We start from the raw sequence: 27,934 nt of genomic DNA, 5'->3' as shown, positions 1-27,934 counted from the left end.
GGGAAGTGAATGGCGCTACTTTGGGAGATTGAGGGGTTTTAGCACAGAACACCTATCGTGATCCGCCTTGGTGCGTGTTCGCTCGTGGTCCTATTTTACCTTAGAGTGATAATAAACTCGTATGTATATTATAATTCGCGGGAACCGCTTATAGCATAGGTGTCGTCTTTGCAAAGAAAGAATGGGTGACGCAGCAGATAGCACATGTTCGTCTTCTGGAGATGAATTGGATCTGGAGGATAAAAGCGAGGTATGTAAGAAACGTTTGTGTTCAAAAGCTTATTCGCTGTTCTTTTTTATGAAGTAAATACTAACACATAGCTTCATTTGTAATTTACCAGGCGGAAATTAGGAATGGTAAGTATACAGCTAAGCATGAGATGACCCTGGCTAATGCAAGTCGCTTTATGTATTCCAGACCTCACAGCTATGTCTTTCGAGGAGCTTCAGTCTCTGAAAGAGAAAATTGGTTTGAAGATGTAAGTACGGTATCTACTGTCGGCGTAAATTCAAACGCGAACAATTCTGAAACTACTCCAATGCGTTGTTCTTTCCTTTTAAAGCGAAACTTTCTTTTCCTCTGCGACTTTTCCAGTTGCTGTGATGCTGCCTCGCACGACGTGCCGGGGTGGTTGAGAGCTCATGGCAGGGGTGTGGGAGATGAGATAGGCGACGTCAACGACGTTTCTGTAGAGCGAGGCCACAATTCCCGCTAGACGCCGCAATTGGGCGTGACCCCCGCAAAAGCATTGCAGGAGCTGTCGCGCTTGCCTCCGTGCTCACGCGCAACAGCAACGACAGACCAGTGAGGAACTGGGGAAAATGTTGGAGGGAGTAGAGAGAGCGGAGGCAGGGAATGGGTAAAATCGGATCCCTTACCGACGCAGTCGGGAAACGGGTGATTAGCCTTACCCCTCACTCGCCTAACATGACACAAGAGCAAGATAATGCGTCGTCAGAAAGCATTGCTTATTTGGACCTTCTTCAGTAATGTGTGAATGAATGACACATCTCCCTGTGTTCTGTGTACTGCGTGGACAAACACAAGTGGTGCAGGCAAGGCAGCATTTAACATCATGACTGTCGTACGCTGTCAACATCACTGCCAAATACCGTCAATGAACGCAAACAGCACAGAAAGCTTCGCTTACATTGATTACCACAGTGTGTGAGATCTGCATATCTTTTATGAATTGAAATGTCCAAGCCGTTGGCATAAAGCTATCTTCATTATTCATATGAAAGGTCCTCAGGATATTTGAGAGTTCATTTTATTGGTCTTATAAAAAGCAATAAAATTAAGTGGAAACAACTACAAAAATTGTTTCGTCTTCATGTGGCTGTATGAAAGATAGGAAATTGACTAATGGAGTTGGTGCACAAGAAAAACGGAAGGGACATGGGTCGTAGGTTCTGCTGTACACGAGTATCTCTTCTTTTTTCCTTGTTGACTTAGTACTACTGCAGAGCAGTCAAATATTCTGCCTGCTGAGGCCTGCTAGTTCATGCACGTAGGCTGAAAATTCTTTTTTCTAGCAGAAATAATAAACTTTTTTTCCATTAACAAAATACTCGTGTATGTGTGATGCTGGTGGTATCCACACATCACCTCTTTGTATGCGTGTGTGCAGGTATAAAGAGGCCGTTTTCGGCTTGGACCGCAAAAAGTCAAAACGGCATTTCTCGAGAGACAATAAAAACCGGTGAGTGACCTCAGTACTGTGCCTAATGCACAAGTGCTAGAACGTTTGTTTTATATATGACTAAGCATTGTATGTGCTTTATTATAAGTACAGAATGGTCGTTCAAGTATGGCATAATACAGAAAGCTAGTTTTTTTTTTTTTTTCCACATAGTGTGCATCTGATAAAGCATTCCACAGAATCACCTTGGAACATTCTTTGTATGCTGATGATTGTCCTGTGTGCAGTGTCAAAAGGGCTGGTGTGAACCAGGAGCACTGGTTTATGCACCCAGTTCACAGGTCTTGCTATGACAAGTGTGCATTTTTTTCTTCATTTCAGCCCCCGAGAAATGTCTGCCAAACAACAGGTACCTGTATACAGGGAAGTATTCCAAGCCAAAAGAAGGGTGAGCATGTCGCACTACTACATTGTGTTATTGTGGACTAATTGAATTTGAACCCCTTGCATGGGGACCAAACTCTTGCACTGCACTTATGCCTCATTAAATAGAACTCGTTATCCAGACAGTGAACAGAGTGAAAAATGAATAAGGCCTTTGGATGACCATTTACTTTAGCCTTGTTAATATGCAGTGTCAGTATTGAGTGAACATTGGCCATCCTTAGTGAGCATTGTCTAACCTGTATTTCAAGTTCAGAGCAGCCTTAAATGTTGAAGTTTTCCTATTTCTACAGCTCTAAGATATTCAGCTGGTACACATCTTCCTCTGTGTGTGTATGCTTGTGTGTGTGCTTTTGTGTGCAGGGCACATATCTCGGCCATGAGCTTATTTGTTAGCATATGAAAATAACTTAGCATGAAGAGCTCTCCAACCAACTTTCACTAGCTGTCATCATTTGCTGCTTTGAAAGCTGCATTAAAAACCCGACAGGGATGTGGACACACAGCCCCTAAAGAGATTTCAGCTTGAATGCACCGAGGCCTTAAAATTTCTGTTCGGGAGTTACAGGAGCACAGTTGTCCATGCAAGTTATCCACTAGACAAGGACAACCATGTGAATGCCTTTCAGGTTGCCAGTGCTTTAGTGAACTTATTGAATTTTATAAAGCCCTTATTCTAATGGTGACCTGGGTACATAAAATGCTGTTGCCATATATACTCGTGTAATGGCCGCACCCATGTAAAAGCTGCACCAAGAACTTTGTAGGAAAAATCCCCCTAAAATGTATTTAAAAAATTATGTCAGTATAAAATGCACCCTTGAGTTTTAAAAAGGTTGGCAGTGTTATCTATTTTGTGGTGTGAAAATACCAAAGCTTTTCTTTTTGTGTGTGTAATCGGTGGCAAAACAAGGCAGGCGTGCCAAGTTTTTGGTGCCTCCGTTTTGGTGTAGCAAAAACTCGGCCTCAGAGATTTAGCTGCTGCCTCCGAGACGCTGTCGTCGTTGGTATGTGGGGCGTCACCATTTATTCCAGCCGGCAGGTGACATGCTATGGGAATAGTCAAGAATAGCCAGAGCCAGTACAAGCGAGTACTGTAGTTCAGTAAAGGCAAGTACCACCGGAAATATTTACGAAAAGAGGCTTTTTCTCTGTGTAATGACCCCACCCCCAATTTTCACCCCAAATCTCTGGAAAAAGCCGCCGGCCATTACACGAGTACATATAATATTTAATGTTGAGCAATCAATTTATTGCTTTATAGGGCAGTCAAAACTTCATTGTTGAGAAAAGGTTGCCGAGACATCCGAGGTATTTTCGTTTTTAAAACTGAAAATTCATGTTTTATTGGTTCAGGTGCAATATTCCACCAGGAAGAATACTTGAAGAAGTGTAAGTTGATGAGAATCAGACCACAAAATTTAAGAGTGCAATGCATAGCTGAATTATACAGCCTGACGTGATGAAAAAAGTAGAGAAGAATAGGGGGAAAATGTATACGACGTATTTTGTGCTCACAACTGAAAATATTTTACTTCAGTTATTTTTGTCGTTACAATAAGTGCTTGCTTCTATTTAAAAAAAAAAAACATCGTGGGTGAGCACAGTGCCTGTCTCAGATGTGCCAAACTTAGAATTTGAAATACATGATAGCACAAGTGAAAAAATACTAAAATTTGGTGATTGGTTATTTAATATGTTGAGTGTTTCTTCCTTTGTTCTTTAAATATGCGGTGAACAGCCACTCTGTTCTATGTAGTCGCAACAGCAATAGATGCCAGGTTTTGGACGCCACCTATCAAAACCTGATGTTTGACATTTTTCTGGCTCCTGAAATCGCTTCTGCCACATGCAGCCAGCAAAAGCGTAGCCTTTGAGATCTGTATTTGTTATACAGAGCGAGCCATCGCTGGGGCTTGGAATTTTTTTCTTCTTTTATTTGTTTTGCCCTAAACTATATGAAAATGAAAAATTGTAAAATGTTTGGGTCAATACAGCAAGAGTAAATTAGGCATTTTGCCATGAAATTGTACAAGTTGGCAGATGCTGTCTGCTTTTTCCTTTCCATTTTCTATCCAATTCATGTGTCATGCTGCCCATTTCACCTGTGGATCTGCAGCAGTTTGCCCTCCTTTATTTCATCTAGCTGTGTGCCCTCTATTTGTGTTCAGGACAAATTGTGCTGACGCTGTCCAAATGTAGCAGGGGAAAAAAACACATGGCACATCGAAGTTTTTAAGTCACGGTGGTATTTCAAGAAGTAGTTTTAATTATGGATTCTTGCATGTTTGCAACAGGTGCAATCTTCCTGCAGTACATGAACATATCTAAGTAATATTTTAAGGAACTTTTGGCACAGTATGACTGTGTATTTTCAGCTGTAATTTAAATATTTACTAGCTTTCAGATCGTAAACATTAATATTGCGTTGCTGATTTTGCACTTATGCTGTCTTGGTTGCTTTAAAGGTGCACTAAACTTAATATTAAGTGAACGTGGACTGTTAAAATACCCTTCCAGAAAGCTCACAGCGCTTGTTTTCATGCCAAGAAAAAACTTAGTTTAAGGGTCCCTGAAACGGTTTGAACAAATTTTGCAGACGTGTAGGGTACAGCTACAGTAAATAATTCGCATCCCAATTTGTGTGAAGCGTCTCATGTTGCCATGAGCATAACAATTGGCTGTGTAGTGGGTTTGCCGCTTCTGCATAAGCTGAGGTCGACGACGAAGAAGACACACTCTCAGTGAAGATGTCGGACGGCAACTGTCTGCTTCCATTAAACTCTATAGTTTTTGTCATATATATAGTAATGTGACTGTTGGAGGTGTAGGATAAACTTCATTGCAATGCGACCAACAGGAAGCTCCCAGCTTCGATTCTGGCACCTTCGAAGCTGACCTTCGGCGCAGCCGGCGGCAACTAGGACTTACCACCAGAACTGGACCCTCTCTCAGTAAAGTTTACAACCATGACAACCAGTTCAATGAGTAGCCAGACTGGAGAGACCACCACTCCACCTGCTCCGTAGATTTTCAGCATGCTGCAAACCCCAAGGTCATTTCACGGTTACGCGGTTGAGGACTGGCTGGACCACTACAATTGAGTTGTCAGCATCGATGAATGGGACAACCACTGGAAGCTCCAATATACACCAAAACACCGTGAATTCAAAGCGCGCCGCCATATTGATGAGCGCCGGTCGCGCCATCTATCCCAAGCGCCGCGAAGTAGCAGGCCTGGGCTGCCACGCCGGGAGATGCGACCCGGTGCGAAAGCGAAACCTGGGCTTTTTAGCTGGGTGGAAGGCGTGTTTCGCATTTTTTCTAGCCTGTCATTTTCGCTGTCTCGATTCAATCAAACTTCAAGACCTCATGCAAGTCCGCAATGGCCACACTGAGTGATGTGCAGACTGCAGAAGCGAATACATCGGGTAAGCACGTAACCTGTGAAGGATTTTACAGCACTGTGTTGGTGCCATTATTGTTAAAGCACGCAGAACATTGTCCTCTGCACTTTCAGTTTGGTCTTGTTTGTCATGGTCACTACTGGGTTGGCCGCGTTTGGCAACCAACTGGCGAGGTCGTTTGACTGCCTGGTTAGCAGACGCCTGCCCTTCACCACCTGCACATTGAAAACAAAATAGATGTTATAGTAAAAAGGGCTGTAGTTCTTTCCCATGCGGTCACTGTTGCGAGGATATAAAGTCCTCTCAAAATGAAATAGAAAATGCACCAGGCCAATTGTATCGTGCAACTACTTAAGAGTACAAAATTCAGAACACAAGCCTACAGCACTCGAACAAGCAGCATATGATGCTAAACCTGCACTAATTGGAAAATGAGGAACTAAAGTAGTTATAATGTTCAACTACATGTTCAGTCAAAGCCCGTATAACAGGGCGAGCATGACGGATGCAGGTGTTGTACAGTTGCACAAACCATGACAGGGCACATAAAATTACCATCCCTACTTAAAGCTGCATCATCAGGGAAGCCTTTGGTACAAGACAACAACCACACCTGCATTCCAAAAAATTAGCCCCACCAAATGCAGGTACCTGGTATCAGACCTGTTTCGCTTGTGCGAGGCCATATCAGATTGTTAGCGCTCCCTTAGAAAAGAAAACAGTAAAAAAAACCTGGTGAGAACGAGCAAAATTTTGTTACAAAATACAACAATAATTAAGCACCTTATTTTCCTCGCCTTATAAATGGAAAAATTTTGCGCTTTGCCCCGCATAACAGCCCGCACGCAGTTTAGAGCTCAGGAGGCTCAAATGAATTCGTTACGAATGACACCTGCAACACCAGCTCGTAAAGACAGGCATGCTGCAAGAACGCCTTCAGCGACGAGCAGTCGTTGTTTACGTTTTTATGGACGCATGCTACGTGACGAGCAGACTTCGGTTTACTTTCATTAGCAATAACGCTCACCAGCAGGGCAACATACCATCGCCTACAACTTGTCGTTCACGCTTAATGGTCATGCCGTGCACCAGCAGCAAGGATCGCTAACCGCAAACTCAACTGCTCCGCTTAACCGTCAGGAGCTCTGCCTGAATGAAAACACGAAAAGGCTTGCCTTCTTGTTATAGCCAAGGCGAAGCACCGGCGCGGGATTCTGCTCCGTGGGCTTGTCCAGAAAGTGCTCAGAGCAAACCTGCGTGTTACACATATTACATTCTTAGGGCGCAATGTTGAACGTGGCACCGAAATATACACAGATCGAATACTCACTCGTGCATTTTCACTGGGTTGGTATTTCTTCCTATTCACTGCAGCTATCCACGGGTAGCACAGCTTGTCATTCTTCGTTGCGGATGGAAATCGGTGCAGGCTGAAAACACCGCATCGGCACGATTCCCTACGCGTATTGTGCTCTTCGCAAACAGCGCTAAGCAACCTGCTCCTTTTCCGCTGGTTATTTTGGCATCCAAACACGACGCAACGATGCCCAGTTGACTTCTTGTACTTTGGATCCGCGTGAACGGGCACATTTCCGCACTTTGGAGTCCTAGAGCTAGCGCTAGCCATGTCTGCTGGTCGCTGCCGAACATACTTTGGCAGCCCAGAACAAAATGGCGCTGGTCGACCGGGCAATCCGGGTGCGAGAGTATGCGTTCGATTAGTCTGGGTGCGAGGCTAGCGTATTCTGGTCTATATCTACTCTGCTCTCGAGGAGTCGACCGAGCGCATCTGGTTCAAAAACCGCGAAGCCAGTTTGGCAACCTGGTAAGAATTTTGTGGCCAGCTGCACAATAGCTACGGAAGTTCAGACTGGAAGGAGCAAGCAGAACGTGCTCTGAATTCCAGGAATCGAAGACCAAATGAGAGTGTCGCCATGTTCCTTGAGGACTTGTCGCGGCTGTTCTGGCGCGCTGATCCCAGAATGACTGAAGAAAGTACGCTTGTTGATGCGGGGCATGAAAGAGTAGTTGTTCTTATGTCTAGTGCGCAACCCACCAGGCACCGTAGCCGGATTTCTCAACGACGCAATGATGGAGCGTATGCCACGGCAGCGGTCTTCACAGTACAAGCGCCAAAGCAACTTTACATCTCTTTGTTGTCCATGGTCGCCCCTGATTTGATGACCCTCAGGGAGCTTGTGCGCAGTATTGTACGCGAGGAGCTGCAACAAATTCATGAAATTTTTCCGCAATCCCATGTGACTGCTGTAAGTGGTGTGGTTTATCAAGAGGTCGGGCAGCTGGTACAACCGCTGGTCGCGCCGCCAGCCGCAGCCCCACTCCTGACGTACGCTGAAGCCTTAAGAGCTCCCATGCCAGCAGTCGGCTATCTGTGCTGTCTACCCAGGCAACAGATGACTCAGTACTTCTCGAGCCCTCTGCCTTCTGTAAGCCCATGTCTAAATGTGCGGAAATCCAGTGTGTGGTGCACTCCAAAAAATTGGCCACTCTGCTACCATTGTGGTGAACCAGATCACCTATACCGAGAGTGCACATACCGCCAGATGGGCTTTCCTGGGTTTCGCCCAGATGCGTGTCGACGCCGTGATGGTGAGAGTCCCCGAGCTGTTGTTGAGTACTTCACGAGCCACCAGTCGCTAACTTTTCCGCGACGCCAGTCCCGCTCTCCATGTCCTCGACATTCTATGTGACCTGGGCAAATCTTGCCGTTCGCTCATGGCGTTGGGGGCAGATCCATCAGGTCTCTAAGCCCATGCTAGGGAAACTAGGAGCAGTGACCTCCAGGGGCGGGGCTGCTGTTGACGGATCTATAAAACATCCTCCCCTGATTCGCCAACCGACCGCCAACGATGCCCTTTTACAGCCGCATGCCATCGACTACAGAAGTGTTTCTGTAGACATCCCCATTCAAGTCGATAACTACCTGCTCACTGCCCTCGTGGACGCTGGCACCGATTTATTCTGTTATGAGTGCCGAACTAGCTGCTGAACTGGGAAAAGTTTCGACACCATGGCATGGACCAAGCCTCTGAACAGCAGGTGGTCATTTCCCGACGCCGATTGGGAGATGCACCGCCAGGCTCCAAATCCGTCAGTCAATATACATTGCTTTGTTTATCATGTTGCACGATTGCTCACGAAAAGTGATCCTTGGGATGGATTTCCTTTGTGAGCACGGTGCTGTTATTGATCTTCGGGAGCGGATTATAACGTTTTCCAACAGCTACGCCCCGGTACTACAAGATAGTAACATGTACAAAACAGCACTACGTGTTGTTGATTACACTGTAACACTCTCGCTGCAAACTAGCATGTTCATAACTGTTGAAAGCGTCTGCGACCATAATAGTAGCGACATCGCTGAAGGAAACTTGTTGGTGCTCTTGTCTCGACAAGTCTGTGTTGCCCGCAGCATTATTCAACTGAACCGGCCAAATGAATGCCCTTTCAGTGACGAAATGACGAACTGGCAAAGCGAACAGCCATTGCTCACTTTGAAGATATTAGAGATGCAATAGTAGGGGGCGCACAGGTCCTTCAAAGCCCTTAAATTTGAAAATCGCGTTTTCAAGGCCCTTGAAAGTGCTTAATTTTTTTTGAACCTTTGAAAGTCCTTGCAAAATTTTGTGCGAGATTGAAATCGCGATATACACAAATAAACTTAGAGAAGTGAAGTGCGTATTTGCTCGTGGTCCTATTTTACCTTAGAGTGATAATAAACTCGTATGTATATTATAATTCGCGGGAACCTCTTATAGCATAGGTGTCGTCTTTGCAAAGAAAGAATGGGTGACGCAGCAGATAGCACATGTTCGTCTTGTGGAGATGAATTGGATCTGGAGGATAAAAGCGAGGTATGTAAGAAGCGTTTGTGTTCAAAAGCTTATTCGCTGTTTTTTTTTTTATGAAGTAAATACTAACACATAGCTTCATTTGTAATTTACCAGGTGGAAATCAGGAGTGGTAAGTATACAGCTAAGCATGAGATGACCCTGGCTAATGCAAGTCGCTTTATGTATTCCAGACCTCACAGATAGTAACACGTGCAAAACAGCACTACGTGTTGTTGATTACACTGTAACACTCGCTGCAAACTAGCATGTTCATAGCTGTTGAAAGCGACTGCGACCATAATAGTAGCGACATCGCTGAAGGAAACTTGTTGGTGCTCTTGACTCGGCAAGTCTGTGTTGCCCGCGGCATTATTCAACTGAACCGCCAAATGAATGCCCTTTCAGTGACGAAATGATGAACTGGCAAAGCGAACAGCCATTGCTCACTTTGAAGATATTAGGGATGCAATAGCAGGGTGCGCACAGGTCCTTGAAACCCTTGAAAGCCCTTGAATTTGAAAATCGCGTTTTCAAGGCCCTTGAAAGTGCTTAATTTTTTTTGAACCCTTGAAAGTCCTTGCAAAATTTTGTGCGAGATCGAAATCGCAGTATACACAAAGAAAAATTGGTGGGAAGCCTGTGCATAAAATGGAGATGGTGATGTTGCATACGCTATCACTGCCGTTTACTGCTCTTTATTGCCGTTTATGCCCGACAGTTGGCATAAATTTCTTCTCTTTTTTTTTTTTTTGTACAAGACACGAAAGCGTGGCCAGAAACTAAGCCTGGACTGTGGAAAGTGGAAAGCAAAGCACATGCCGAATCAGAAACACCATCATTGACGCTTCTCATGATAAACCTCGTTATTGAAAACCTTGACAATGATACATTGGTTCCCAATGCTGGGCTCGATTTAAGCAATTTAAGCTGTGAAGAGCATGACTTGCTGCTGCGGGCTTGTGCTGCTGTGTGGCATTTTCTGTTACTTGGAGTTGGCGTGTGTTTTGCAAGCAAGCAAAATCTGTGCAGCACAATGCGATAACAGAACTACTGAAATGTGAAAGTGTGGGTGGCGCATACTCGAGCTAAAACAAAGCCTTTTGACTGCCCACATCGTTTTTCAAGGGTAACGTCAAAGAGTTCTCTTTTCTAACGGTCAAATTGAAGTAGATAAGCAGCATTTTTTTCCATCTGATAATGAGATGCAATTATCTTTTTATTATGAGTGGTTGAGTACAAGTGACTGGATTATAATGAGGAGTCGCTACGTCATCGGGCTAATACTTGAATATCTCGGTAGAGTCTCAAAATGTGTACTGCATTTACCTCGCTATCTCAATGACTAAAACTGTGATAATACTGATGTCTTAGTTCTTGAGCATTAATCTATCACATTAGCTTGACTTGATTTGCCTTTGGTGTTCCATTAAAGGGCCCCCAAATAACCCTGAGCTCAAAAATTAGTTATATAGTGGCTCATCTGTACTATTCTACTATGAACATATAGCTACAATAATTTTTTTTAATAGTGCAGTAATAGCAGTTACAGGCATTTGACGAACGAAAATACAGCTGCTGCTGTTTCTCACTCTCCTTCACTACCCTCCCCATCCCACTCAGTCCTCCTTGCCACATATGCTCACAACTCTACGCTGTGCAGCAAAAACTGCAGGTCATTTCTGCACACCAAAAGAAAGACTCTTCCATTGTACATGCCTAATCGCCCTCCGCGTGAGGTTAACTGAGTGGAAGCTTCAAATAAGGTTCGGTGGTGCACAATGGGTGAGCCTCCCTCCGTTCTCAGAAAACACGGCCGGCTCTTGTCATGTTGGTGCTGTTGGCGTTCGTCGAGCTATAAATCAGCAGCGTTTACCCCTGGTGATGTCACCTGGAACACCCTGTTAACATCACCATGCGCCAAGAGGCACCGGAAAGGCCAGGAGAGGAGCATGGGATTGTTCTTAGAATTTGTGGTGTTTCAGTCGCGCATAATGCTAGTGCATTTGCAAGAGATTATGGTTACGGCTTTCTCTAAACAGTGCACGCATTTGTTTTAAATGTTTTAAAATGTTAGAGGTCGTTTAGGTGCCCTTCAATGTTTAGCTAATGCTTGCCATCTGTGTTTTCACAAATACAACACATTATCTATAGTCTGTGTTAATTGTTGGTTGTTTGGACCCTACTGGCCACTGTGGAGATAGATGCTTTCTTGTTTCATCAGCTTGTAATCTTGCATGCGCCCACTCACCGAAAAAAAAAAAGAAGGAAGCTTGGAAAATAAGTATACTAGATATGTTTATTTATTTACTTATTTACATGTACCTTACAGGCCTTCGAGAAGGCATAGTGTTAGGGGGGAAATACGGTAACATATTAGTATGGGATCGGGAAAAAATAAACATCAGTGTAATCAAAGAAGTGTGCACATAACATGTAAAATTAATACATTAGCAAATACAATGTGTAGAGCAATAACAATAAACGGTAAACAATAACATAATAGCGTAATAACATTGTAAACGTTTTTGCATGTTATACAGTAGTAAGTATTGTAAAAAAATTTGGACCACTGAATTTCTTTTATTAACTTGTTGAAAATTTCGTACAAGGATGGTCACAGGGGAGTTTCAGATGTTTTTTGTTTTCGGCAAACATTTGACATAGCAAAGCCACTTTAACAGAACAGAACTGACCTTAATTTTAAAGTGAAGCTTTCTTTGGAACCCCTGCTGCTCCATCTCGGAGCGATCGCTCACACTTAGCCCACAGCAGTGGAAGGTAGGGGGGAAGAGCCAGCCTGCGCATGCTGGTCGTTGGCCGCTATTGGAGAGTTCAAAGGGGCCGCGACGCGGAGAGCCGTGATGAGACGGGAGGGAGGGCACAGGAGGAGATGGCCTCGCGTTTCTCATGCATCGCGCCGCCTGGCAACCTTGTGGACAGTCACATCTGCACCTACAAGGGGAGGTTGGGTCCCCCGAACAAGTGGCGCAGAAAGCCAGCTTGCCTGACAGCTCATACACATGTAGTGTGAGAATAGAACACGCTGGTTGGCTCGACCTGAGTGGTGGTGGTATCGGGTGCTCCTGAGATACCGTGGCACCATGGCTAGCTGGTTTAAATAAATCATGGCTACGGCGGCTACTTTTTCGCGCCACCTCCCACAAATTGGTCACCCGGACAACCGAGCCCAGCCATGCCAGTGTCAATGCAGCAACTCTACCAAGGCGAGAGTGATGTGGCTTCACGCAGTCCGGCACATGTCTCGCAGTTGTAGGGTGTCAGCATGAACGAAAGGTGAAAGCTTTGCCTTTTTGAGTAATAAGACAAAAATTGGGCCTTTTGTGACTCCTTTTATATTAAGGTACTTTAGAAATTATAGATTCAAGTTCAATTTTTCCAATGTACCATATTTTCCGGTGCATGAGAGGCAGTTCTGTATTTTTTGTCAGTGCATGTTATAGAACGGTACAACTTATGTACAGTCAAAATCAGATTGGATGCTGTGGCACGCTCGTTGTATTGAGCGAGCATCAAGTGACGCTCCACCACACGTCATCTTCTGCCGTGCACAGCAACTACACTTCATTGCACTCGTTGGCGTTGTCGCTGTGCACTTCGCATGTGTTGTCGCAGCCGCGCTAACCACGACTCCGCTAACCATGTGTCAGCGGAACTCCAACCTGAAGTAGCTGCATTGTTTGTCAGCGACTCGGAGAAGTATGACGTTGATGGCTTTGACTAAATGCCATCATATAAGCTATCAATAGTATCGTTCATGCTATCGGAATAAAATACTTCCTAAAAGTATTGTCTAGATGTTGGATAAGCCTGGATCAGCTCTGTAGTTGACACACAGTGTTGTGTGCCACATGCTGCTTGACCACGGCAGACTTCGTTCGCATTGCAGCATGTGAACTGTTTTCTTGAACCACCTTGCCATTTCGTTGGTTTCACGACACTATGACAAGCCTAGTGGAAAGCGGAAACGAAAGACCATCACATTGGAACAGGAGGCAGCTATCGTGAAGGCAGTTGGTTCAGGGGCTAAGAAGTCATGTGTTGTGTACGCTGAAGATTTTTTCACTGTTTTGTTACAATCTCGTCACATACGTGGCTCTGTAGCGAACTGTAGACTGCAAAACTCTTTTTTAATGCATGTTTAAAGTTTTGCACCCCATTGGGCATGTACTGCAGCGAAGAACAGTAATGGATATAACAAAGTAATTTAGGCTCCCACTTCAACTTTGTTATAACGAAGCTTTACTGTAGTCAAATTTCTGCGTAATAAAAGCTGGTTCAGCAAAGCTTCTGGCAGCTTATTTGTAGTAAGAAATAAGTATACATCATTTCTCTACATAACTTCCTAATTCAAATATATATTTTCTTGTGCAAAATGGTAGCGTTTTAACCCTGTCATGAACAGAAGTGGGTTGTGTCAGCAGCCAGTTGCACTCATATTTCTCTACTGTATTGTTGCCATCAAATCATTGGTCTACCAGAGCTTCTTTGAGCGACCCAAAGAGATGAAAGTCATAAGGCAATAAGTCAAAACTATAAGAGGAGTGTTCCAGTGATGTCCAACTTATTTCGCTTAATTTTGCGCATGTGACAGCTGCAGTGTGCAGTCTGATGTTCTAATGGAGAAGAATCACTTTATGTATTGATTGGTCAATGCCTTTTGTGTTGATAAGCAAGCTTAATTTCCCTCAGAAGCTCCCAGTAATATGCACCATTAATGGTGCAGTGACCGTGCAAGAACCAATATGCAATTTTGGTGGAAACAAAAAACTGTTGCAAGCAGTTTGCCAGCCCACAGCCGAGTCTTACTCGTCTTTGATTGACGATCATGTTTCACATCTTCAGCCTCTTCATGGCCTTCTATGAATTTCTTATGCCAGGGAATCGCATGTGGCCTTGACAGTGCTTGATCTTTGGGTTGTGCCACCAATTCGCGGTCAGTTTTACACCGTCACAAGCAAGAAACTTAATAATAATATGTTGCACCATCGATGGGCGTACCATTTTCTTAAGACATCCTATGACGGACTACTGAAGGAATGTAACGAGACATGGCCAACTGCTCATGTGACTCCTGACTTGCATACCTAATACCCCTGTCACACGGGCACTCAAAAGTCTTTTGAACAAAAAGCCTTCTCCCGAAAAGTAGTTTTGCCCACAGACACACAACAGGGAGCGATCGCTTTTTCAGAAGCGGTCTTTTCTGGAAATGGAGTTTGGCGATCTCTTTTATGGCCGAAAAGGAGTAGCCTCGAAACCAGTGGGTGCCAGCAATTATTACATATTTTAAAAAATAAGTGAGTGCGTATTTTTCTGTCGCGTAGGCTCATCGCAAAAAAAATATTTTATGTCTCACAGAAGGTGCAGTAAACCCAGTAATGCTCATTTTCTTCTATACTCTCGTAAGCAGGTCGAACGGGTCGCGGATGTCAAATGATCACGCTTACAGACGCGCGCTGCGCGGACAAGAACAATCGTGCCAATAATCGAGCCAACATGATAAAAGAAGCCCAATGTTTTCAGACAAACTTGTGCACTTTGCTAGTCCTGCAAACGCTCTTTAAAGTACAAGAGTAAATCTTTGCTATAATGTTTCTTAATCTGGCGTTGTTAAACTTATTTGAAAAATGTGTAATACCACAACTTTTCACTTATATTTCGACGTAGATCACTTTAACTTGCCCGATTTTGTTTCGAACGCCAGCACCATGCTTTCGGTAGCGTGTCCAGAAGGAAACACTAAAAAGAGATCGTTGGTGCTGTGTGTCTCTTCATTAAAAAGCGAGAAGGAAGTGGGTTAACTGAGGGGCCCGATTTTTATTAGTCATATAAGATGCCAACAAACACTGACACCAAGGACAACATCAGGAAAATTACTTGTGCTTAGTAAATGAAATGAAGAAACACTAAATTAATGGAAAATGAAAGTGGATGAAAAACTTGCTGCAGGTGGGGGAACGATCCCACAACCTTTGCATTTCGTATGCGATGCTCTACCAGTTGAGCTACCGCGGTGGTTTTCCCATCCACTTTCTTAGGTATTTATGTTTGCTAGTAGAACCCAGGGAGTGTTATCCAGCGCCACCACTCACAGACCTTGGCGACGGACGTGGAACATCCTATCTGCCGCAGGCGTCACGAGAACGTGATCTTTTTGGATGAAGGCAATCGGTCAATAAACCCACGCATGCTATCTGAAGGCATCAACCTTGCCAGATTCGGAACCCTCGTTGTGTAATAAATGAGAAGAAAGTGGGTTAACCGAGGGGCCCGATTTTTATTAGTCATATCATAAGAAGCCAACAAACACTGACACCAAAGACAACATAGGGGAAATTACTTGTGCTTAGTAAATGAAATAAAAAAGACAATAAACTAATGGAAAATGAAAGTGGATGAAAAAACAACTTGCCCCAGGTGGGCAACGATCCCACAACCTTCACATTTCGCCAACAACATTTTAAGTCATTCAAAATGCTTTCAAGTTGATAAAAGACCGCTTACGTAAAAGAGTTTTTGCGTGCTCGTGTGGCAGAGGTATGACACACCCTAAGTGGTAGTGTGCGCCAATTGATAGAATGCACTCTAAGAAAAAAGTCTCGTTTATATTTGATCCACCCTCGTATAAAGGTAACTATGAAGAATGGTAGTGTTCCTTACAATTCTCTTTCCCTTTCTTTTATAGCTTTTTTTGTTTTCGAAATAATGTATTGGATGTAATCTGAAATCCTGCCAGTAGTCATAGATGGTGTCTTCATTGGGCAACCTGGGGCACTGAAACACTGCAGGCATTTAAAAAGCCACAGGAAAGCGTGAGAAAGCTTTAGAGCTTGTGTGTTTATTACTGTGCATAAGTGAGTAATATTTGCTTCACATGTTCATGACTGCATTTTCTCATGTGTAGTGTGATTTATTTACCATGTTAAAAAAAATGTTGAGGGCCCCTTTGAGCTCTGGTATGCATACTCGGGGTAAAGCTTCTTGATTGGCGTTGTAAGTTATAGGAAGTGTAAAGGTTAGCTTGAACTTTAACCTTAATGCTTTCTGCAATGACCTCAGTTCTGTTAACATGATACTCAAGTTGCAGATTGCAGTTTTAATGGTTTTACAGTGATGACATTACTATGAAATGACATGTATAGTTATGGTAATATAATTGTCCAGCTAGATTTCTGTAGTTAATATGCAACTCCAGTTGCACTAGAATGAAAAATTTGCAAAACATTTTTCTGTATAATGTAGTCATTTACATTATACTCCTTTGTTGTAAACATGCATGAAAACATCCGCATTGTTTTTGTTATCTTGTTCTGCATATGTGGAATTCCAGGAATCCAAATCTCTTTGTCACTCCCACTGTGACATTATATATTTTTTTTGTGCAGTTCTGTTGTCAGTCGTACAGAAAGGCAATCAAATTGGGATGCAACTGGTTATGATTAATTTCCTGCACATTTAACTGATGAAAATAAGAACTTGCTTATATAACATCTTTGTTCAGTAGGCTGGAGATTGCATGTGGGCAGAAGTACTGCTGTAATCTGATGATGCTGCACGTTGCGTTCATGCATGTGGCAGTTGCTGGTGGGACCAGAGGCTGTGTTCTTGAACGGGCTACTTTGCCATTTCATAAATTAGCCCCCTTTCACTTCTTTAAACAACTCTGTTCCTCATGCTACTTCTCATATGTGTTGCTTATAAAGCTTCACATTACAGTGCGATGTACATGAGTGAATAGTCCTTTACAATGATGGTAGTTCACTTTGTGGGAGAAGCTCAAGGTGATCACTGCAGCTAACAGTTGCATTGTGGGCTGCTACTGTTACTGCTACTGCTACTGTACTGGTGCTACTGTCAATTATAAAATCTTACAACTTTTTTATTGTACTCTTGCCTCGTAGATCTAATAAAAGCTGAAATCGTGCTTCTGGAACGCCAATACCTAATAACACAAACAAACAGGCTAGGTTGCTGATATGACATTGCCTGTGGGCATTTTTCTGTCTTTATCCAGGTTCAACAGGACCCACGGTTTAATGCAATGTCAGGAAATTTCAGTGAGAGAGACTTCAGGGAAAGCTACTCATTTGTAAATGATATACGAGCAGAGGAGAGGCAGAAGCTGGCCAAGATGGTTCAACAAGAAAAGAATCCCCAACAGCGCTTGACTTTGAAACGACTTTTACAGAAGATGGTTTGTATTCTGTCCAGCTCATCACATAGGTTGTGTTACCATTATTTTTTTTTTTTGTGTGTGTGAGCTCAATATTTAGGCATTTTCTCGTATGTTGAAATTTTGACATAATTTTTGTGACAAAAAATGATGCAAGATGGTCAGTTCACTCGAATGACCTGTGATTGTGTGTGTGTGTGTGTGTCCAGATCTTCACACTTTGGGAATCAACATTATGCAAATCATTTTGTAATGGTAGCTGGCCATCTAGCCCCATTTGGAGTTCTGCATAGTTTTACTAGATAGTGCAACATGTTTGGGTTAGGTGAGCAGTTGTGTGTGTGATGACAATGGCAGGGCAACAGCATGCATTGGTGACCTAAGGGGTAGAGCATTAGGCTGTTGCAAAAAGGAACACTCATTCTAATCCCACCATCTGATGGTTATATGTGCACCAGGGCCAGTTTTTCTATTAAAGAGGCCCCACACGAGGCGAGAGAGGACACTACCTAATGTGAAATGTTTGGTAAGAGGTAATGAACGTGTCACATTAACATTGGTCCTGTGCATTGTATGCAGGACCACTCTCGAGAGTTTAAGGGCATCCTTTTGAAGGTATATCATTCTCAGCACTCAAAATCTGCTGTATGGATTGTAAAACTGAACAAGCAGCAACAGAGAATAAAATCCCGCTCTGACAGATTCACGTGAACATTGCAGATCCTCTGAGCATGAGATGCCAATGCATGCCTGGTACCGTGGTAGCAAAACCAGGAAAGGTGGCTGTTTTGTGTAATACATAAATAGGCGATATATCAGACTTCATAGATAGCTAGGCATATTTCATCTCGATTGTGACTGCCATGTGCAGCATGCTGTGCTAAATATTTAATGCTGGTGGTCTCCTTTTATCTAGACTTGCTCTTGCAGTGAATAGAAGTATAAATTATAATTTTTTTGCAGGAAAATCAAGAAGCCACTGAAAAGATGAAAAGCATGAAGGCTCGCCTTGATGACCAGTACAGTCAGTTCCTCGCTGACAACCGTGAAAGCAATCCAATGTTCCTGAACAGAAGTAAGTAGTGTCTTAATGTCTTTTGAGTCAATTTATTCATAGGACTGCATAATCGGAAACTGCCTACAATGTTTAGGCAGCACTTTTCATCCAAATTAGCCCTTTCAGGGTCGATTTTTTTTATTGCAGATTCCAATTATTCTTAGGGAGCAATTTCTTTAAAAAATTTACGTAATTTTTCTAGGGTGACTGTAAAGTGAGAAAAAAATATTTTGTGTTGGTATATATGTACTTTTCATTCATGAATAACAACAATAAAAAAGGAAATAAACTTATAAGAATTAAAACTTTGATGCATTGTTATACACATAGTTCAAGGCTTTGAAAATGCACACACGAGAATATTTTGCATGTCCATAGCGTAATCAAACTGCGTAGGTGCGCACACTCAAGAAAACTTGTGTGCTAGTGTGCCCGTCAAAAAAGAAAACCAAAATATGTGACAAACTTCAGTAATCTTCATCTTATCGCCAACCAGAGGCAATTAGTTTTCGCGAGTCTCCAAACGAAAAAAAAAAGAGAGAGAGAAGAGAAACGGAAATGCATGCATGGTGGAATCCTTCCTATGTGCACCCCTGTGAGCACTAAACTAGTGAGAAACAAATGGTCGCCCTTTGAGCAATTAGTAACGTAATAGCCATCAGTTTTGCAAGTGCAATAAGCCGAAACCGCCCGTGGAACAAAACCCAAACCGCCGCCCACCCGCCCATGCGCCAATGCGCAGGTGGTAATATATAGACGTGCCAGAGCAAACTAGCTCTAAAGCAAATGATGCAAAGAAAACTGAGAGAGGGAGGCGCGCGAAAAAAATTTCCTGTATTCCCACATAGTGGCAGCACATGACGAAAAAGAAAAAGTTAGGAAATTGGCACACTTTTTAAACATACAGAGGCGCTTTATATTTACGTCATTGACCCTGAAAGGGTAAATTCTGCTGTGCTTTGTTGTTAAAAGATGAACTCAAGAGAACTTGTATGTTTCTTTCTGTGCTGCCGCATATTTTGGAGCTTGTATTCAAATAATGTATTAACTAGCATGCTGAGATGTCAGATGGTGCTCTTTGGCTCATGTCCCTCAACGTTTCTAAATACAAGTACATGTGTGTAACTTGCAACCGGCAAGTCATTAACCATCACTACTCTTAATTCTACAGCCCTCACTCAAGTTGACTCTTACCATTATCTTGGCGTTACAATCACTAATCAACTTACGTGGTCTGCACACATAATGACTCTTATAAACAACTGTTCTAAATCACTTGACCTCCTCAAAAGATCAATTTTTCAGTCTACTTCCACTACTTGCAGTCTACTTCCACTTAATTGCACTTCTCACCGTCTGTTCAATAACCTGAGTCTACAATGCTTGCATGGTACTTCTAATGCGATCAAGAAATCTTTCTTGCCTACTGCTATTGAACTATGGAATGCGCTACCCGAGGACATAGCAAATGAAAGTAGTTAAGGTAAATTTAGGCACCTATTGTCATGTTTTTTAAACCCTTAACCTACCACCACTGCACTGTTACTCTAGCGTCTACCTTTTGTACTGCTCTGTTATACTGCCGGTTGTGCAGTCGGTTGTGCTGGCAGTTGTACTGTTATTTTTTTTCTATTCTTTCTTTTTTTTTTGTCCATCGCCTTCTAGCATACGTACTAAGTTTTGTTTACCATTGTATAAGTAAGTTAACCATTGTTTAATGATGACCATAGTGTTTATTGATGACTTTGCCGCCCCTTCTCCTTTATGTAATGCCCTGAAAAGGGTCTTTAAGGGACAATAAATGATGAAATATTGGGGACAACTTAATAATGGTTGCCCCTCATACCTCTACTAATCAGATGTGCACTGAGCTCTTCCAGTTTTCTTTTTGGATAGGGAATGGTTTGCTATAATGTCCATATAACAAGAAAGTTAAAAAATTTAATTTGAGAGGCAAAAATGATTTGATATTTACAGCTTGTATGCAGCTTATTAATAGATATTTTTATGGTCTTGTGCTTTAGTGCATAAACATCTTGAAACTTGCCGTTGTCACATGCCCTAAGTATCCACTGAGAAAAAAATGAATTAAGTATTAAAATACAGTAAACAGCATGCTCACATACCTCAAGTACCACATATCAAGCTAGCAAAGTACATGTTCTATGAAAGCACTATTGCACTGGGATCCTTTCTGAGAAACCTGTTGTTTGCCACATACTGCGTGCCCACCATTTATACAGTGAGTCGGGGGCATGCAGTGCATTCTAGTAGCATGTCAGGTTTCTGACTGTACTTCAGGAAATGTAGTCTAAGCATTTTCATCTGATTTCAGTTTTGCACATTTGTGCAAAATATCCGAGTAGTTGAGTGGATGCAACAAAGTACTAATAGCACAGAACAGAAAAACAAGATTCTTTGTCATTCCACTAGTGTTACTGTATTTACTCGATTCTAATGCGCCCTCGATTGTAACGGGCACCCGTTTTCCATGACCGCCCCCCCCCCCTCCACATGAAAACCTCGATTGTAACGCGCACCCGTTTTCATGAAAAAAAAAAATACAATACCACGCGCCTCGTGTTTTCATATAGAAATACTATTCTGTCTCATTTGGAAAAAACAGATTTATTCCCAGTGCACTAAAGTTGCGATGAATAAAAACACAAATGGAAGTGGCGTACCTTGCCGCCAAAATTTTCACTGCGCTGATACGAGTCGCGTAAGGCAATAGATATCACTCGTCATGACTGTCGGACAACTCCTTATTGCTATCAACACACCAAAGCATTTCATCCTCGGTTCCATTCACTGTATTCGAAATCCCACACTTTTTAAAGGCCTTGTTGACCATGGCAGACGGGATCGTGCACCATGCATCTTTCACCCTTCCAGCAAAGTCCTGCAGCGAGGCACGCTTCATATTATTTGCGGGCGTGAATTCCTGGGAGCTACTGACAAGCTATTCTGTGTAGAGCGCTCGAATTATATCTTTCACTGGCTTGTTCAAAGTTCATACAAACATAGAGTGGCTGGAGCTGTGATGTCATGTCACCGGGTGTCACAACAAGGTCGGTGTTGCATGCAGCCAGCTCGTCCTTGATGCGCTGGTCAAGGTTGCACCTGAATGTGTCAAGCACAAGCATCTCACGCAGACCCAAACTGCTGCAGAGTCTCTTCCGCCAAACGTTATCAATCCAGTCAGTGACCAAGTCCGTGGTCATCCAACCTTTTTCATTTGCGCGCATAGTCATGCCACTCGGAAACACGATTCCTTTCGGAACCATCTCCCATCTGAGGATAAGATACGGGGGCAGCTTGTGCCCATCTGCAGTGCAACAAAGCATTGTGGTGACTAATTTTTTCGTGGCCGGAAGACAAAATGTGCACTTGCTTCGCCCCCTTCTTTTCAATGGTTGTGGTGGCAGGCATGTCAAAGTAGAGCAGTGTCTGATTGGCATTTCCAATCTGTCCGAAGTGGTAGCCGTTTCTATGGCGCAACATCAAAACGTACCGCTCAAAACTGTGCAATTTCTCTTCATATTCTTCGGGCAATTTTTGGCCTATCCTTGTCTGCCTTCGGAGAGAAAAGCCTTTTCTTTTCATAAAATTTGATAGCCAGCATCTACTCACTTTGAAGTCGCTCCACCTTAGCCCTTTCTGTAGGGCTAACTGCATCGCTCGTACTCTGAGCAGATTGGTCATCACAGGCTGCTGTGCCGCTCGCTGCTCTTGCATGTATTTCGCAAACAGCTCTTCTATTTCGCCGAAGCGGCCCTGCTTCGGTCCACTGAAGCCCTTCCTTGTTGCTTTGCTGGCGAAAATATTCTTCTGTTTGCGCCAGTCCCGCACGCGAGTTTCGGGAACTCCGAAAGCCCGTGATGCGGCCCGATTTCCGTCTGTCTCCGCGCGCATTATAGCTTTCCTTTCAAATGCGGCATCATGGTGGACTCTGCGTGTCTTCACAGTTGGCACTTCCATGCTGATTGAATAAACGCAGAAAATGCGAAGACAGGTGGTAGACTACCGTATTTACACGATTGTAAGTCGACCCCTCCCTATTGCGTGACAGGAAAAAAAAAGAGCATATCCGAGGACGCATTTGTCAATGAAAATTTGTTAGTAGCTGACATGGTCACTGGACTACTCGTCTTCACTAGTGCTGCCATCGCCATCACTGCTATGGTCCCACAGCGCGTCGTCGTCCAGCAAAATTCCACATTTGGCTAATGACCGCACCATGACATCTTGTGGAACAGTAGCCCACGCCGATGGCACCCAACCACACGCAGCCGTCAGGGAGGCTCTTTTGACAGGTCCGGTTGGCGTAATTTCACGGTCTTCCGCCGGCAGCCACTCGTTGTGCTCAAGGCGGAGCAGGTCCTTAAAAGGCGAAGGTCCGGACTTGTTTCATGACCATGTCGCACTTCACCGGCAGGGACCGATCACGCTTTTCAGCGACGTACGCCGCAAGCTGAGCCTACAGCTCCGGAAAGTGTCCAGACTTTGGCACGTGGGCAATTTTTCACTTGCCGTCACAGGTGGAAATTTTGCTTCGCTGCAGTCGCCACTCGCACCACCCGTTCAGAAACATCGAACTTGCGGCCCGCTGCACAGTGATTTGTTTCTTCGGCGTAAAGGATGGCAGCCCTCTTGAATGCTGCCGTAAACGAGTGCCGAATGATTAGTGGGCCTGGAGCACTCATGACGACTGAGGAAGCATAGAAGTAGCACGCAGCCGGCAGTCAAGTGAAACGCGTCAAACCAATGCCTTTCGTCAAACTATAGAGAAAGCTAAGCTTAACAGGGAAAGAGAAACCCGCGAGCGATGTCTACTCTTTTATGAACTACCGATACTTTCCGCAAGCGCCGCCGTTCTGAGGGTGCCGTCGCGAATGGGAACAGTGGCGCTTCCATCAACTATTGGCACCTCCCCATAAGTGTTGCGTGCACTGATGCGTGCACTGTAAAACTCTCAAAAATGCTTAAAAACACTTCCGAAAAGCAAACAAACACGCAGGATAGCGAAAAGATACGGGTAGGGCCATAGAGCAAACATAAAATTGTAACTACATTGTAGCTCCCATTGGTCTCTCTTTTTTGGCGGTGCCATGTTTTGGTTTCGTTTGTAAGTCGACCCCCCCCCCCCCCACTTCAGATTCTCAAATCTTAAAAAAGTGGTCGACATACAATTGTGTAAATACGGTAGGTTACACCAGCGCCTGGTTACAGGTACAAGATGGAGGTATGCACATAGAGGACTCTACGGCAGCTAGGCTAGAAGCGCGTACGGGGCAGCCATTTTTCAAATGCCTATGGCGATATGGTAACACGTATTTAGGGTCGTAGTCCTCCATAAAGAAAGCAACAAAATCCCAATAAAGAAAGGCATCAGGCAGGGAGATACGATCTCTCCAATGCTATTCACAACGTGTTTACAGGAGGTATTCAGAGACCTGGATTGGGAAGAATTGGGGATAAGAGTTAATGGAGAATACCTTAGTAACTTGCAATTCGCTGATGATATTGCCTTGCTTAGTAACTCAGGGGACCATTTGCAATGCATGCTCACTGACCTGCAGAGGCAAAGCCGAAGGGTGGGTCTAAAAATTAATCTGCAGAAAACTAAAGTAATGTTTAAAAGTCTCGGAAGAGAACAGCAGTTTACGATAGGTAGTGAGGCACTGGAAGTGGTAAGGGAATACATCTATTTAGGACAGGTAGTGACCGTGGATCCGGATCATGAGACTGAAATAATCAAAAGAATAAGAATGGGCTGGGGTGCATTTGGCAGGCATTCTCAGATCATGAACAGCAGGTTGCCATTATCCCTCGAGAAAAGAGTATATTACACCTGTGTCTTACCAGTACTGACGTACGGGGCAGAAACCTGGAGGCTTATGGAAAGGGTTCTGCTTAAATTGAGGACGACGCAACAAGCTATGGAAAGAAGAATGATAGGTGTAATGTTAAAGGATAAGAAAAGAGCAGATTGGGTGAGGGAACGAATGCGAGTTAAGGATATCTTAGTTGAAATCAAGAAAAAGAAATGAGCATGGGCAGGACATGTAATGAGGAGGGAAGATAACCGATGGTCATTAAGGGTTACGAACTTGATTCCAAGGGAAGGGAAGCGTAGCAAAGGGCGGCAGAAAGTTAGGTGGGTGGATGAGATTAAGAAGTTTGCAGGGACAACATGGCCACAATTAGTACATGACCGGGGTAGTTGGAGAAGTATGGGAGAGGCCTTTGCCCTGCAGTGGGCGTAACGAGGATGATGATGATGATGATAATGATTTAGGGTCGTACTCGATTCTAACGCACATGCAATTTTTGGACCCGTTTTATCGGAAAAAAAGTGCACGTTAGATTCGAGTAAATACGGTATTTGCAGTAAGGGCCAAATACTTGACTTTTGTTACCATACCTGTAGAAATTAATCAATTTGATCGGCAGTTTTTGTATGCATTGTTAAACATTTCTGTTCAAATTCTTCTAGCAACATCATGCGCTCTCTGAAATGATGAGTGAACTTTAGTTATTTGTCAAATTTGACAATTTTTTTAAGATTGGGGAGTCCGGAAAAATAAAACCTAGATGGCTTTAATATAAAGACTCGAAATTTGCGATTCAGTTGACTAGGCAACATAATTTTTAAATGACAGAAGCAGTGAAGACACAGAAGCTTCTCTCAGGCTGTAATTTTTCTGATCAGACGTATAGGCTATTTTAGCTATGTCTCAAACAATGGTAGATGCTCATGAGTGCGTGTTATTTTGATAATTTTATTCGACTAATATCAAGTGCAAGTGCAACTTTAACCCCTGTGGGTTGCTTTTATCCATCAGTGCTTCGGCAGTGTAGGCACAAGTTATTACGAGCAATCCTTTCCGTCTTGTAGGGTTTTCACCTACACAGGAGCACAGTTGATTACAGACCAACCTTTGACCAAAGCTTGACTATCTATAAGCTCTTAGATTTTGAACACCACTTGCTCAAGTGCTCTTATTCATTACTGTGTAATAGTTTCAACACTTGACATAACTGTATAGGACTGTACATACATAGCGCAAAAAATGACACGGACAAGCAGGAGCACGGGACGAGTGTGGACGAGTGGACTGTGTCATTTTTTGCGCTATGTTTCCGAGTCTGTATGTATCTCACCAACACGCCCAAACTTCTTCCCTGCTACAGCGCTGTACAGGAGCTTAACGAAACACGTGGAGGCTCCAGTGCCAATTGAATGCACACTACACTGTCTTGCTTGCACAGAAAAGCCTGTCAAATGCAATAACCTAGTGTGAGGACGCTTCTGCATGCTCCCTGACCATTGCTTCTTGAGCCTAAAGAATGCAGTAAATCAAACCAGGGGCCTGCTGAAATGAAAAACAAATGCTGTCTCTGCAATAAGAACTTACCCGTTTTCGCATTTGTGAAGCTTCTGCTTTCCTGCATAGCTTGGGCATAACTATGGCTAATATTTATGCCAATAAATTTTCGTAATATTTTTTTGCATGATCTGTTAATGAACATTGGGAACTAGGAAGCGGGTGCATATTTTGTATATTTCAGTACTTCAACTGAAAATGGCAAATTATTACTGCTATACAACCATTCAAAACACCAGTGATGAGGCTATAATCTTATGTATCATAGGATACATTCCAACTACTACATCTTGAAATGAAATTTTAAAACATAAAAGCACTGACAATGAGTTAAAAGCTAGAGAGTTACAGGGAGATGCACCTCAGAAATTTGTATATTGTATAGAGTTTATTCTCCCACTTTTTGATATTTAGTTTATCAAAATCTTTAGTCATTTTTACTAAGAGAGTGTTACAAAATAGCCTACATTGTTCCACATAAAGCACAGATTGCAAGGAAGCCAAAAAAGTTTGTTTTGCTTTATTTTTTAAAGAAAACATTTTTAATTTCCACGGCCATTTTCATGAACTTGAGCGGTCCCAAAATGCACTGAACCAATATTGCTGAAAATTATAAGACCTAGATACTTGCCTTCTACACAACCTTTTGCATATGCATGCAAAATTTGGTTGTAGTTTTTGGCAATTTTGGTTATGTGCATTCTGGGAAAGTGCTTGAAAATGGCATTTAACATTAAAAATTTAAAGTGAAACAAAATTATTTTTTTCCTTCTCTCCAACCTGTGCTCTATTCTTCCCAACCTTTGCTCTATGTGAATGATGTAGACTATTTCTAGGACACTGATTTCACTTGCTTCACCTCTCTTTTACTGAGGGTCATCTGAAGAAAGTTGTCTTTGCACAATTGAATTGTTATACTGAACTAAATATTCACTAGCAGCCTTATATATTCCACTGTCAGCGTCATTGCCTACTAATAGTAATCCAGTCTATTATAAAGTGTTCTATCTGCTAAAAGTGAATTTTTGCTGCTTATTGAACAGCTAAATAAAATCTGCTAGAATGTTAAAATTTGTGTCTATGTTTCATACTGCTTCTTGGAAAAAATAACTGGCTATGCCACTGGTTACAACAAAATTAATACTTAGTTCACAAAGTGTGTTTGCAACTCATGCACTCCACTTGCTCTGTAGCAAGATTTCTATTGTGTGCACATGCTTTGACTATCATTCACACGTACCTCCTGTTATTCTTCACAGCTGCAAGACGAAAAATTGAGCTGGCTGAAAGATTCAAGCTCCTGAAAAAGTCCGGCAGACTCGACAAGTACCTGGAGAAAAAACGCAAGAAAAATGTTCAGAAGGAGCGGAAAAGACTACCTTTATCAGTTATTTGAATCGTGTTGTGCATACCTTGCTTGAAGAAAAGTATATATCCCTCATCGCATTCTCTAGTCAATCACTTGCACCACGCTTCAGCAGTTACCTAATCCAAGGTAACCGACATAACTCTTGGTTAAGGACGTAATTTACTGACGTAAAATTAGATCTGAAGGGATAGTCGCACACATTTTTATGGGCAAAGTGGTAGATAGGTGTCTACTAAACAATTTTTCCCGTCTGGCTGGCTGTTCCTTGGAAGGTTCAGCTATGCAGGTGCTCGGGATATCAAAACCACTCCTCTAGATTTACCGTATTTACCCGAATCTAGGTCGACCCCCTAAAGTCCGAAGCCAAATATATATATATATATATATATATATATATATATATATATATATATATATTACCTCGAATGTAGGCTGAACAAAAAAGCGAGGACAGCATTCACAAAATGCAAACAGCATTTATTGAATCTGAACATGCAGAGCTCATTCAACGTCGTCGCTGTGTTCCTTGTCACTGTCACCTTCAAACAGTGCACTATCATTGGTACCATCAAGCG

General features: G+C 43.0%; 1 protein-coding gene across 2 annotated transcripts; it reads left to right on the top strand.

The window, feature by feature from the left end:
* LOC135907722 (ribosomal RNA processing protein 36 homolog) lies at positions 1 to 27,431 on the top strand. 2 transcript variants are annotated; one of them, XM_065439450.2, is made up of 8 exons: positions 1 to 250; positions 342 to 357; positions 419 to 479; positions 1,632 to 1,703; positions 2,025 to 2,091; positions 17,384 to 17,563; positions 18,506 to 18,617; positions 27,250 to 27,431. In XM_065439450.2, exons 1-8 carry the CDS (start codon positions 182 to 184, stop codon positions 27,384 to 27,386), a joined length of 714 nt encoding a protein of 237 aa, XP_065295522.2. In that variant the 5' UTR covers positions 1 to 181; the 3' UTR covers positions 27,387 to 27,431. The 2 variants fall into 2 exon arrangements, with proteins under 2 accessions (XP_065295522.2, XP_070389156.1); XM_070533055.1 differs by lacking the exon at positions 342 to 357.
* Positions 27,432 to 27,934: the final 503 nt, after the last annotated feature.

The sequence above is a fragment of the Dermacentor albipictus genome, chromosome 1 (assembly GCF_038994185.2).
Source record: "Dermacentor albipictus isolate Rhodes 1998 colony chromosome 1, USDA_Dalb.pri_finalv2, whole genome shotgun sequence".
NCBI lineage: Eukaryota > Metazoa > Arthropoda > Arachnida > Ixodida > Ixodidae > Dermacentor > Dermacentor albipictus.
This window is presented reverse-complemented; position numbering and strand designations above follow the sequence as displayed.

Bases quoted from the DNA above. Each gene is read 5' to 3' on its own strand.
- LOC135907722 (XM_065439450.2), top strand. From the start codon at position 182: ATGGGTGACGCAGCAGATAGCACATGTTCGTCTTCTGGAGATGAATTG. The intron at 480-1,631 runs GTAAGTACGGTA...GCGTGTGTGCAG, and splicing joins GAGAAAATTGGTTTGAAGAT to GTATAAAGAGGCCGTTTTCG. The intron at 1,704-2,024 runs GTGAGTGACCTC...TCTTCATTTCAG, and splicing joins TCGAGAGACAATAAAAACCG to CCCCCGAGAAATGTCTGCCA.